This window comes from Pectinophora gossypiella, chromosome 2, assembly GCF_024362695.1.
Source record: "Pectinophora gossypiella chromosome 2, ilPecGoss1.1, whole genome shotgun sequence".
NCBI classification, from domain to species: Eukaryota; Metazoa; Arthropoda; class Insecta; order Lepidoptera; family Gelechiidae; genus Pectinophora; species Pectinophora gossypiella.
The window spans coordinates 10,635,769-10,649,216 of NC_065405.1; the positions used below are offsets into that span (position 1 = coordinate 10,635,769).

Sequence of the window (13,448 nt, forward strand, 5' to 3'; positions counted from 1 at the left end):
GTCCAATTAAAAACGAATTATATTTAAATGAAATTAAACAAACCGAACTAAATGGTCACAAGCTAAAATATGAAGCAGTCGCTGCTATATTGATTATATAATGGTAAAACATCTCCAGCTCCTTAATAATTCATGTAAACTAAACAAATCGATAGAAACAACGGCGTTGAATTAACACGAGCAGTGGGTCCCTCAGTTGGCAGTTCTATGTCCGCGTCTACTGTGTCCGTGTCAGCAAGGACATCGATACGAATGCCAGCTTCAGGATTATCCGTTGAATGTTGTCCAAGTTTTGGGTGTCGAGATATGTGTCTCAAGTGTCTTTTTTCTCACTATCGCTTACAGGTTTAGCTGGGTCCTTCTCTTTTGCCAGGCGTTGTTTACTGAACTTACCCATGCCTGGCTGGTATATTACGATGCTAGGACGGTCCTGGAATAAAACAAAGTAAGAAATTTTATAAATCTGATTGAGGTTTCAACCCATACATACATGTATCATCTCAGTCTAGAAGACATACTTTATTTCTGATTCTCCTCTCTGTGCGACGATCGGTACTCTTTTCCCTTTCCTCCGATTCGTCAATGTCTGAAGATTTGCTTCTGTCATCCATAGACTTTTGTCTCTTTAATTCAGACTCAATTCTAGCAGGCGGTTCACCCGAATCCATACTGTTTCTTCTTACTTTCGGAAGTCCCACAAAGCCATCACTTTTTTTATCAGGCATGTCATCATTATCTCTTGAAATTTTAGAATCCACATGACTTTCTTCAAGTTTCGTTTTCCTCTCCATGCCTTCAATGATTTTAGTCAAGTCGTCTGTTTTCACTTGCGGCAACTGCGTGAAAGGTTTAATATCGTCATGATTCAGGGACTTGGTTTTGCCTTCGGAAGACATTATTTTACTCAGCACAGATTGCTTTTCTGATTTTACAAATTCGTTTTGCTTAATTCTTTCCTTTCTCGTGTCGCTATATTTTTTGCTTTTTTGCTCACGTGGAGAATCCCTGAATTTGTCCTTTTTCTTGTCATCCAATTCTTCATCCTTATTAAAGTTTTCTTTTTTATCACCATCAATTTTCTTCTTTTTGTCTGTAACAGTACTAGCAGATTTGCGTTGATCTCTGTATGTTTTAGATTCAAATACAGTACCATCTTTGTCAGACTTAATTTGATCATCTTTAGATTCATTAGATTTTTCTTTCTCCCATTCTCTTGATTTGATTTTTTTGACGCCATTTTCGCCGGATTCATCCTCCTGTTATAAGATAGATGTTAATTATTATACAGTATATTTCCACATAATTTACTAAAAAAAATGATACTAGTACATGATTTACAGTGAACAACAAGAATTGCAGAAATTTACTTCTCTCATCTAAAATTACATAATTTAATTAAATCTATTACAAATGCTTTATTATGGTACTAGGGGGGCATGTGATAAAATTATTATGGTTTAATGATGCCAATCAAACGCTATCTAAGCCTCATTCTGCTATCAAGAAACAAGAAATTAAACCTTGAAGTAAGTATCCCCTCCACTTTTTTGGCTTGCTTCTACAATTTCTTTCTTATCACAAACTTTAGCAGAAGTTAGAGTGAATGTGTTATGAGTTTTCATAGTCAGAGCAGGGAAGTGACTATCCCAATCAGAATCAGTGCTTATAAACTCATCTGAGCCATGAGTACATTTCAAGTCTGTTTTAACTGAAGCACATTTAGCTTTACTTTTGTGATACACTCTAGGCTCTCCATACCAGAAGTTTTGATGATTATGCTTGTGGTCATGGTGATCACAGTTATCATTGTAAGTTTCATCTTCAGAAATATCTCCAGACCTCTATAGAAACAAAATTATGTAGCACTGGCTAGTAAAACCTATTATTCTATAATGACAAATTATATTTTTGAATAAACTATTCACCAAATCTATTTTACAAAATTTTAAATATTCTAAGCTAAAGGGGCCTCCCCCTTCAACATTCAAACAGAAGAAATAAATACCTATGGACTTTCACATTGTTTCTGTCTGATATTAATGATCTTCACCGAATAACAAATAGGATTATTAGACCTACATACATAACATAAACAGTCTATAGTGTCCCTCTGCTGGGCATAGACCTCCCCTCAATCATCTGGAGGGGGTATGGAGCATACACAACCGCATTGGGCCATTGCAGGTTGGTGGCTAATAGTTGATTCTTCAGACGTAAATAAGGAATTTATATGCTGATTTTTGTACCCTACCTTTATAGTCATGTCCTTAGTTTTCCTCTCTATCCTCATTTTGCGCTTGTCGTTCTCTCTCCGGCGTCGCTCGTCACGCCCTCTCTTGTCTTGTTTGCGCGCAGCTAAATACTCCAACAATGGGGTTGATTGGACCTTCTTATCATTCCCTGAAACCACAAAATATCACTTTAGCCATAAAAAGGGCAAATACAAATACAAATTGATTTATTTGTGAAACACAGGTAGAGCATAGCATGGCATGTTAGTTATGAAGACTGAGACATTAACTACATGGAGTTTGGAAAATAAAGATATACTTAGGTTAATAATACATTATAAATAAGATACACTTCATTGGAAAAGAGACAAATACTGAGAATTGTTGAGGACAGAAGAGGCAAGATGATTGGACACCTAATAAGACATGACGAATTTATTAAAAACATCATAGAAGGAAAGCTAGAAGGAAAGAGAGGAAGGGGAAGACCAAGAAGAGCTTACATGGAACAGATTAAAGAAAAGGTTAACATCGTGTCTTATAGGGAAGTCAAGGAATTGGCCTTTGATAGACTGGAATGGAAAATGCTACACCGACAAGAGTGTGGCTCTTAAATTGATTATGATGACACTTCATTGGTAACCTCAATTTTATTTTTATATTGATCTTGATTCAATAATATAATAAAATAGTTATTTAACCTCTCAACTGACAAAATACCACAATAGATTTTACAATCAGTTGTGCAAAACATAAAGATAACTTCTATTATCTTAGCATAGACATGCCTATATTTTCATTTGCAAAAAAATATTAAACAGAATTAGAATTCACATCATGTCTAAAATCTTTCAGTTTTATAAGTACCCCAGGACATTTTTATCTAGTCAGCAGGAAAATTAAATATTTAACATTTCTAATAAGAATGACTTACCATCACTAATAGGATAAGAGTACTCAAGTTTAGGTTGATTCTCTGTTTCAAGGTCCTTGCTAAGACTCTCCAAAAACTCCTGGTACACAGGGTCACTCTCAATGGTGCCACATTTTGGGTCCTTCTTCTTTTTCTTTTTGGGTATCCTTTGGAAAGGGGCATATTCTACTATTGCCCCATATTCAACACCTGAAGCAAGAAATAAAGATTTTACATTAAAAAAAGATTCATTGTAATTATAAAAATCCACTAAGTTATTGTAGGTAAATCGAAACCTATATGATACATATTCTTGAGGTTTCCGATAACCCAGAAATACTAAGTAAGGTTTTATAAAATGTGTTTTGTGCTAACATATTCTCAATTAAGGAAGTATTGTCCATCAAGCACTGGATCAAAAAGTAGCGTGTTTATGTTTACCTTTTTCGTCCAGAAAAATGTATCCATCAAATTTGTCTCTAAAGAGATAGATGTCCTCAACATTGACAAAATTTATGTAAGCTCTAGAAAATAGGTTGTATCCGAGCGAGGGATCCGGCTTGGCGAAGTAGAAGTGATCGTGCTCTGGAATCGGTGACACTTGCTCTAAGAACTGTTCCTCCGTCATCGTGGGCGGCAATCTTCGCAGGATTATCTACAACAAATCAAACAGTTCACTAACAACTTCAATAGTTACTCCAACTGGAGAACTGGAGCATCACTCACTTTCGTCAGTGGCCGTTGCGCCTTCGCCTTCTTGTCCTTGCTCTTGGTATAAGTTTTACTGCCCGAATCTGACTGTGAGTCTTTGGCATCCTGATCCTCAGTCATTTTACAATTTGTTTAATATTTTTGCCTTGTCTAAATGTTCAACATTATCAAAAATATGCGTGTTTCGTCTGTCGTGTGCAATAATTTGACCAGTTTGACATTTAGTTCAGATCATTTTTTTTTTTTTTTGGTTTGGTTTTCCCCGAAGGGTAAGGCAAAGGGAACTATGCCCATACAGCCATGTCTGACGTATTTTTTTTCTTGATGATTAATGAAATGATGAAAGGTGATGATGATGAAACCTAAGCCCCCACCCTCGGAGTAGACTCCTACTCCGAACCCCAAACGAATTAACTCAAAAGTCCGCATAAACTTTTGAGTTATGAAGCGGCTTCCTGACACGAAGCGAAAATAGGCAGATACACTTTGTTTATTGAATACTCCAATATAATAACACTCGCGAATGTCTTCCGACTAACTTAATGCGATCATTAACCACAAAACACCACTTCGTATTAATTATTTAGATTATTCAATGAAGAAAGCAACTGTCCCGTTCCCGCCTCCCGCCAAAAAGCCTAGTTCAGATCACTTGACAAAAGTGTATAAAGAAAGCTATATCCCATGGCGGCTACATAAATATTTTTTTAAGATTATTTTATACTTCACTTTATAATAAAGTTATAAAAGAAAAGATAGCATAAGGCGCATTTGAAATAATATAAATATTTTATTTTTAATTCTTTGTAAAGAAAAATTATGACAAATATTTTTATTGTAATGTTTTATTACGATAGTATTTGACACACAAGGCTGAGTAACTATTATTCTTGTAAAAAAATATAAAACTGTCAATGTCAAACATTTTAGGTTAGGCTTTTCGGCGGGAAACGGGAACGGGACAGTTGCTTTCTTCATTGAGTAATCTAAATAATTAATACGAAGTGGTGTTTTGTGGTTAATGATCGCATTAAGTTAGTCGGAAGACATTCGCGAGTGTTATTATATTGGAGTATTCAATAAACAAAGTGTATCTGCCTATTTTCGCTTCGTGCTGGGAAGCCGCTTCATAACTCAAAAGTTTATGCGGACTTTTGAGTTAATTCGTTTGGGGTTCGGAGTAGGAGTCTACTCCGAGGGTGGGGGCTTAGGTTTCATCATCATCACCTTTCATCATTTCATTAATCATCAAGAAAAAAAATACGTCAGACATGGCTGTATGGGCATAGTTCCCTTTGCCTTACCCTTCGGGGAAAACCAAAACAAAAAAAAAAAAAACATTTTAGGTTATATTTTTGAGGTTATCGAAATAAAAATACTGAGTTTCGTAGTATTTGATCATTTTAAACGGCTACATTAAAATGTTTGCCACAGTGAGACTAGCTAGATGTTTGCGTCCTACCCAAATAAAGCTAAAATCATTACGATTCTATAGTGCAACTGAAACTGGTAATGAGCAAATACCTACAGATGGGGGTTCTGATAAAGTTGGAGGATTCGCTAAAGCTTTTGAAAAGCAGTCTCACATGTTAGAGCCACAGGAAAATGAACAGAATTACACTTTTGCCACATTGCTACGAAATTCCAAACTTATGGATGTAAGTTAATTGCTTATAGTTGACTGAAAAGTATTTAAAATAATATGTATAAAAAGACACAATGATACATTATGTTTTCTCTTTTTAGTTGGGTGACCCTGAAAACAAAATAGTAATTGGAAAAATATTTCACACAGTTGAAGATGACTTGTACATTGACTTTGGCTGGAAGTTCCATTGTGTCTGCACTCGGCCTAGCAATCGGGGAGAGGAATATGTCAGAGGTGCTAGAGTGAGATTGCAGGTCAAAAACCTGGAGCTGTCCTCACGGTTCCTTGGCTCCAACACTGACTTAACGCTGCTGGAAGCTGATTGCAAGTTACTAGGTATAGTGTCCTCCCCAGTTCGAGCAACTCCTAATGAAAAGTGAATGATATTGTAAGTACCTGTTAGCATATTAAATAGTTCAAATAAAATATTATGTAGATTTATTTGCTCTTGTTGTTTTAATCAGTGACCCTTTAAAGGTAATGTTAGGTTAAGTTATTATATTATTATAGTATTAAAAGAAACTTCTTAAATTCAACATTTTATTTGGTAATTGACATACATTTGGACAACATCAATAATCTTGAAAGGAGCATTTCTGAAACTACAATTCTTAATACAAGTCCATATAATACTTATTGTCATTATAAGTTTCAATATTGTGTACAATCTATACTTAAAATATATACTTCCACAAGATAAAACAGCTATTAATTAAGCATTTTATACTTAGTTTATAGAAGCTCACAATAAACTGGAATGTTCATATATTTTCCTTAGCTGGAATATCTAAGAACTGATTATTAATGCATTCAGACCTTACATAATTGACAGCTAAATTGGGCCTTTTAGACTTCGTTCTATCTACACAGAGATTGTCTTTAAGACTAGCAAAGGAACCACTACAATTTAGGATATGCATTCCTAAATAATTTTAAAAATTACATTCTGTTTGCTTTCTATCAAATTGAGAATAACAATAATTAATATCATAATATTGAACAATACAATTTCTAAAATTTAAATGCTGTTTATCATCAAATTCTTTGCCACATTTAAACATTTGTCTATCTACTAGTAACGAAATTTTGTAATTATGTGAGATCCAATTCAATTATTTACATTGGTGTGATCATTAAGAAGAGATTCTTTTATTGTACTTTGTCACCATTTCTGGATATGATCTCCTGTATGCTGGGATCCTTGACGGCGTCTACTGCGTCGGGGTTGACGGTGAGAAGCTCGTCTACCGTGTCCTTTTGTTCCGATGATTCTTCTTCTTTAATGGGGTGTGAGTGTTCCCATTCCTTGAGGTACTGTACGACGCCGGTGTGTCCGAAGGTCTCGGCCTCGTTGAGCGGACGGCTGCCCCAGCGGTCGCGAGGGTCGTGCGGGACGCCGCACTGGGCTAGGAGGAAGTCCACGCAGCCGAGGTGGCCCTCCGCCGCCGCCAGGTGGAGCGCCGTGCGCCCATCGTAGTCCGACAGCGTCATGTCCATTCCGGATAGATGGTGCCTGAATAGAAAATAATATTTACATATCAATAAGGTTTTATTTGAAAATGCCTCATAGCTCAATCGACTCTGGAATAGCTTTTAAATATGAAAATGATTTTCTATGCGCTACGACTGAAATGATATCTAAAGCCAATTTTAAATAATGTCGCGTGCTACAGTGTTCAGAGACGTATGATGATGTTGTTAGAAAACTACGAGCACCTAATAATTAAAGCTAATTTTACGCGTCGTCACCAATTTACTTGTTACACAATTTATTTCGAAGGCTTCACCGGCACAGGAAGAAGAGATTGATGGCTGACAAACATAAAAAACTATGTTTACTATTCCATGCTTTACGAAGTCAGTAAGCAAATGTTTATATTTGTTTTTACCTTCTCAAAGCACTAATGTCCCCACTAGCTGCTGAAAACAGTAAGTTGACTATGCTCAATCCTGTAGACTCGAACTTGTATCGGCGAGGATCCTTCTTGTGACTAGCGTAGCGAATATTATCGTACTTATGGAAGTTGAAGCGTTGGATTAACTCCTGAAACAAAGAACTCATCGTCAATCACAGTACGTTTAATTTGATACGTATTAATATGCTTCCAATAAACTTACGTCGCAGAACTGTATGCCCCGACAGCTGTTTCCGAGGGAATCGAGTGGAGGAGACCAAGTGCAAATTCCCATGACATTGGGGACTACAATGAGCATGCCTCCAGAAACCCCTGACTTCGCAGGAATACCAACTTTGAAGGCAAATTGTCCGGAATAGTCGTACATGCCGCAGCTGTGCATCAGCGACAATACGTTGCGAACTGAGTCCGGACGAAGCACTTTTTCGTCGGTTATGGGGCAGATCCCACCGTTGGCCAACGTAGCTGCCATAATTGACATGATGTCGCAATTCGCTTCCATGGAACAACACTGAAAATCAATATAACCATTAAAATCTTATCGCGAACTTAAAATTACAATTTACAATGATTTACGAATACATATGTGTACCTGGAAATAGAAATCCATACATTCCCGTAGGTTTGTTTTCTCAGGGTAACATTTGTGCTCGCGCATGTAAAAGCCAAGCGCGTAATTTCGGTCTGCTGCCTCGCGCTCAGACAGAAATACAGCATTATTGAAACCCAAAACCTCGTTACCCGCCAGCCGGCTGAAGAAAGACATCACGTAGTCGAACTTCTCTGCCAACGTCATCTCAGGTTTATCTAAGCTTTTGAGCAATGAGCAAACGAGAATTGCACCAGCGTTAATCATCGGGTTGTGTGGTTTCACTGAAATAAATAGTAAAAAACTTCTTGGCAGTGTTCGATGTTGACTTCATTCATAATCATGAAACATAGTATACTATTATAATACGGAGATAAAGTCATGTGATCAAAACAAATCTGTGATTAGATGTAAGATAATACGTGATTGATACGTACTGTTGTGGTCCAACACAAGCTCATTGAAGTTTCTGCCGCTGGGCTCGGTGCCAACATACTTGTGTACCACGTCAGGGCCTAACGTTTCTAGAGCCATCGCGTATGTCAGCGGCTTGCTACACGACTGTAGAGTGAAGGGGACGTTCACGTCACCTACAAACATAGAGAATGAATCAGTTACGACGCGAATAAAAATGCTAGCAAAACAGAAAATGAAACACTGTAATTTTACACATACCAATAGAAAAGCGTTGTCCGTCGATGGTGCACACACTAATGCCCCAATTATCCGGGCTTGCTCGTGCTAACTGAGGGATGTAGCTGGCCACTTTACCGTCAGTGTTGCTTTTGGCTGACCAGTACATTTCCTCTATATCTTTAATGAAATCTTGGAAGTCTGGGATGACAAACTGACTGCGGAACGCCCTCGTTATCAAGACTATGTTGGGTGCAATCACCTCTTTAAAAGTTTTTCTATCTAATTTCAAAGTCTCTGGAGAGCCTCCCTCGAAATTTAATTGCTTGTGTACTTTGTATAAATTATGCATGACTTCTTTAATTCGTGGATCATTCTTCCTTATTCCTGTTGTTCTCAAGGCCTAAAAATGCATACATCTTAGATTAAACACACTTCATCTATTCATAATTTCTTAGTAACTGTCGTAATGATAATGTATTAATATCACTCACGGCCAAAAATTTTCCCACTGGCAGTAGTCCGGTGTCTTCATTTTTAAACATGTCGAATAGGACATCATCTGAATTTTTGTGGGATCCTTCGCGCACCCTGTACCAAGGAAAATGTTATTTAATAACTGCACATTTATTTCTAGTAAAAATACAACTTAAGACAAGCTAGGAGAGTGCCTCAAACTCAAACAGTGAAAATTACAAACATGCAAATCACTCAAAATCAATAAACACTTAGTTTAAATTTATTCTGTAATTGTTAAAGCAAATGAAAATGGCTATTATTTATCTAGAAGAGTTCTTCATGGCTACATAACGAAGCGGTCACGACGATGCTAAAATTATCGTGTTTAGTTTGACGTCGGCGGGTGTGTCTACGACGTAATTACATTCGTCCACAGCTGTAGTGTCACCTGACTTGCCTATTTTCGGAGGTATGTTATAATTCTTCATTATACTTTGTACCTGTTCTAAATTACTTACTAAGTCTTTAAAAAAGGTTTGGTCGACATTTGCATTTGTAAAACTTTCTAGGATGCTCTTGTCTACTACTAGCCTCACTTAACATATAGCCTGAGACGTGGTTTTTATACGAGAAGACAATCCGAAACATCGCGTCAATCGGAGGTATACTTACTTAATTAATAAATTTATTTGACAGAGGAAATACACCTAGATTAGGAAGTCCCTATATATTGTTATTTTATGTACGTGTAGGTGCTTATATTATAAGAAAATAAAAACTAAGTAGGTACAATACACACCCATTTGGTTCCAGCATAGGCCACAACTTATGATAGTTAATCAATTTCTCAAACATTGGTAATATTTAAGTTTCCTGATAAGACAGGTGATATGATAACTGATAAGCCTTGTCAAATTTATTTTACAATTAGTCTAACTACTTAAAGTATTTTATAAATTAGATACTTCCTTGATTATGGGAGTCAAAAATACCGTCTTTTCCAAAAACAGTCAAGTAAATGCTTGCAGTTGTGCTATCAGAAAATAAATCACATTTCTAGAAACAAACAAATTAATTAAAATTGCGGCTTTACTTAAATCGTTAACTTTACGAGTGCACAATAATTCTGTATCAAGGCTACGGGCAAGCAAACAAATCACGCTAAAACGCAAATTAAAAGATCTGCAGAGATAAAATAAAAATCGTTCTAATAAAATAGTGCATCGTCCAAAATCACACCAAAACAGTCCTCATACTCACGCAGGGTCGAGGTTGTGCACAAATGAGTACTGTCTGCTCCTTGTAACAGGAAATATACAAATCTATATCAGTGCACGTGGGACATACAATATCGTCTATAATGTTATACTTATATATATATATATCAATCACGTTATCGACAGTCGAATCAAATAATCCGACATTATTGATTTCTACACATGACGTTGCTACGGACCTAACTTTTTGTGTGCTTATATAACACCAGCCCTAAAAGTGTGTAATATTTTATAGTCTCCATTATGGTGGTAAACAGTGCGTTATTTTCAAATGTCAAGGGTGAATTGACCTGGAGCCGACACGTTGCCGGCACACTTCAGAGTGTAATTTAGATCAATAAGAATCTATCTGTGTCATTAACAACAATTTATTTTCAATATAAGGCGTCGCAGCATTGTTCAACTAAAGAACGCTTGTTTGACTTTACAAAATCTGTCTACAACTGTTTACTTCCTGTCTACAGAGTACGTATTAGTTATGAAAGTTAAGTGAACATCTTATTACCTTAAATCAATCGCCTGGTGTGCATAGAAACTTGGCGCGGATTGTCGCCACTTCTGAAACAATATAAACGGATTAAATTATTACCACTTTACTCACGAAAATTGACCTCTAAAGTGCTCGAACTTTCCATTGGATTAACTCCTTGAAAGGTGGGTGTTTATGAAAGAAAGTGGTGACACTCACTCCGTCTTTGATGACATATATTGGTCTAACTTGGCTGTACTGCCTGGAGCAGAGGCATGAGGGTTGTGCAAGGAGGGTCCGCGCGGCGGAGGGCAGCCGGCGGAGTTGGCGAGCAGACATGGCGGGACACCGGGCGACCTACTGACACCGCTCCACTAAACCACTGAACATCCGTCTGAGGCGAGTCTGGTGGCCGGCACATGCGCAGTAGTGTACCACTCCACCGCGCAAGCGTCACTGCTGGCCCTGGCCCTGCTCATCTCTCTTATCTCACACTGTTTACCTACGCTACGCAGGTGTTTGCCCAGTGACGCTACGTTTACGGGAAATTCTAAATGTTACCTACATAGTACGAGTAGGTATATTGCGGTCGTGTCTGAAACGTTATCACCTTAGACGACATGCCTACCACTGTAAATTGCGAATGTCGAATTTTGCATGATCATTTAAAAAATAAAATGATGCGAGAGCCCTAGGGGCCAAGACTTGAGGGTCTTTGCTTGACAGTGGTTACAAACATTAGTACTTAGGTTATTTTATAAATTTACACAATGTAAAAGTTATGTTATGAGAGAACTTTGGATTTGGAATGAGTGATCTTATATTTAATTTACTTCTTTAGGTAGGTACTTATAAAATGTATGATACAAGACAAGGCACATTTAGCTAAATAATAACCTCAATCTTCCCTATTCAGTCTCTAATAATAAGCATTTTAATCTAATTTAGTCAGTCAATGGTGCTAATTCCTGTAAATACCATCTAATTTTATTTTAAGTTATATCTGTCATTTTCTTATCCGCCGAAAAGGAAAGGGACGGGTAATTGACAAGCATAAAATTTATGGAACTCACGTCAATTTTAAGCACAAATCTAAACCAACCGTCTAAAAATTTTACATCAGTCAATAACCCGACACATTCATTTACTCATTCTTCCTAAAATTAAGAGCTGTGAATCATCCGTCCCTTTCCTTTTCGACGGATATGAAAATGACGGATATAACTTAAAATAAAATTAGGCGGTGTTTGCAGGAATCGGGGCCAGTATAAATCTATCAAATGTTTTATTCATGGATTAATAATTTATTTATCGCAAATATTACGCCTGCTGTAAATAAATAAAAAAGTATTAGATATAGTTTTGAATAGCTCAATGATTGGGTGAACTACATTCTTCAATAGCCTTTTGTAGTCAGCTACCTAACATAACATCGCATCGCGCCTGTATCCCCAAAGTGGTAGGCAGAAGTGTATAGTATACCACAGCCTCTTCTCGCTAGCTATGTGTAAGACCCATGTGGAGGCAAACCATTTGCCATGTACACACACATCCTGGAAACCACGTGATATCAATTACCTATGAGTCAGCTACGTACTTACAAATTACATGACAAACAGCCTATATACGTCCCACTGCTGGGCACAGGTCTCCCCTCAATCAACCGGAGGGGGTATGGAGCATACTCCACCACGCTCCTCCAATACGGGTTGGTGGAGGTTTTTTTACGGCTAATAGCCGGGACCAACGGCTTAAAGTGCCCTCCCTTACTTTTTCGAACAATCAGGTGATTCACTTACAAATTATTGTATAATAATAAGTAGCACCTAATGCTAACAGATAGTTTCGAATTCGCGTATAAAACCGAATACAAGTTAAATGTTACATGTAAATATTATTCCAGGAAGCATATAGTAAGGGGAAGAAGCGAATGCGGTGTATTAGGTTTGTCGTAGCAAGTGGAATTCCTTGGGGTCTACCTACCGCAATGAGATATAGGCGTTATCAAATCAAATCAATGTATTTGCCAGAACACATAAATACAAAAAGGATCTTATGTAAGATCTTCTATTGTGTGGGTTATGAGGTGGATGACCAACCTCAGCAGCTACTAATAGCAGCTACTTATTACCAATGTACCTACGACAACGGTGTTCCGGCTAAGTAGTTAATGCCATTTGCGGCAAATCTACAATAAGTCACGTAAAAAAAGATGCAAATTCAATTCTACCAATAACCAGATTCATTAGACACATATAAGACGAATTTTATTAGTTACATAGTTTACTAAAGCGATATAATCTACAAGCAGTATAAAGCATAAAATTCACCTCAAATTCATGGTTATCCATCAAGAATTCCTTAAATCCACTGTCTTTGTCGACCGAGTGTGACTGTGAGCAAAGTCTACAGGGTTGCGCCTGCGCCGGCACCCGAGCACACTGTCGTAGCGAAAACTTTGCAGTGCGCACAGGCGCGCGCACGGCGTACTGAGCCATGTCTCGTCACTACTTCACTGGTAGATATAAATAGGAAAGAAGGAGAGCCAACATCTATTAACCAGGAACGTAGCTATATTTAGGCTGTTTTGACAAAGACAAAA

General features: G+C 37.4%; 3 protein-coding genes across 8 annotated transcripts; 1 reads left to right on the plus strand and 2 right to left on the minus strand.

The window, feature by feature from the left end:
* Position 1: 1 nt before the first annotated feature.
* LOC126376302 (regulator of nonsense transcripts 3B) lies at positions 2-4,081 on the minus strand. Its single transcript, XM_050023630.1, has 6 exons — positions 3,871-4,081; positions 3,586-3,799; positions 3,166-3,354; positions 2,252-2,400; positions 519-1,256; positions 2-430 (listed from the first exon to the last, which is right to left on the minus strand). Exons 1-6 carry the CDS (start codon positions 3,973-3,975, stop codon positions 314-316), a joined length of 1,512 nt encoding a protein of 503 aa, XP_049879587.1. The 5' UTR covers positions 3,976-4,081; the 3' UTR covers positions 2-313.
* A 1,098-nt stretch (positions 4,082-5,179) lies between these two features.
* Positions 5,180-5,944, plus strand: LOC126376366 (28S ribosomal protein S28, mitochondrial). Its single transcript, XM_050023692.1, has 2 exons — positions 5,180-5,513; positions 5,602-5,944. Exons 1-2 carry the CDS (start codon positions 5,277-5,279, stop codon positions 5,881-5,883), a joined length of 519 nt encoding a protein of 172 aa, XP_049879649.1. The 5' UTR covers positions 5,180-5,276; the 3' UTR covers positions 5,884-5,944.
* Positions 5,945-6,026: 82 nt separating this feature from the next.
* Positions 6,027-13,380, minus strand: LOC126376655 (glutaminase liver isoform, mitochondrial). Of its 6 annotated transcripts, none has more exons than XM_050024209.1 (10): positions 13,177-13,380; positions 10,883-10,935; positions 10,361-10,393; positions 9,136-9,232; positions 8,684-9,044; positions 8,446-8,598; positions 8,012-8,292; positions 7,622-7,930; positions 7,393-7,547; positions 6,027-7,016 (listed from the first exon to the last, which is right to left on the minus strand). In XM_050024209.1, the coding sequence occupies exons 1-10, from the start codon at positions 13,342-13,344 to the stop codon at positions 6,653-6,655; spliced, it is 1,974 nt and encodes a 657-aa protein (XP_049880166.1). In that variant the 5' UTR covers positions 13,345-13,380; the 3' UTR covers positions 6,027-6,652. The 6 variants fall into 6 exon arrangements, with proteins under 6 accessions (XP_049880166.1, XP_049880160.1, XP_049880189.1 ...); XM_050024203.1 differs by having other exon boundaries at positions 10,361-10,399; XM_050024232.1 differs by lacking the exon at positions 13,177-13,380 and adding an exon at positions 11,066-11,295.
* Positions 13,381-13,448: the final 68 nt, after the last annotated feature.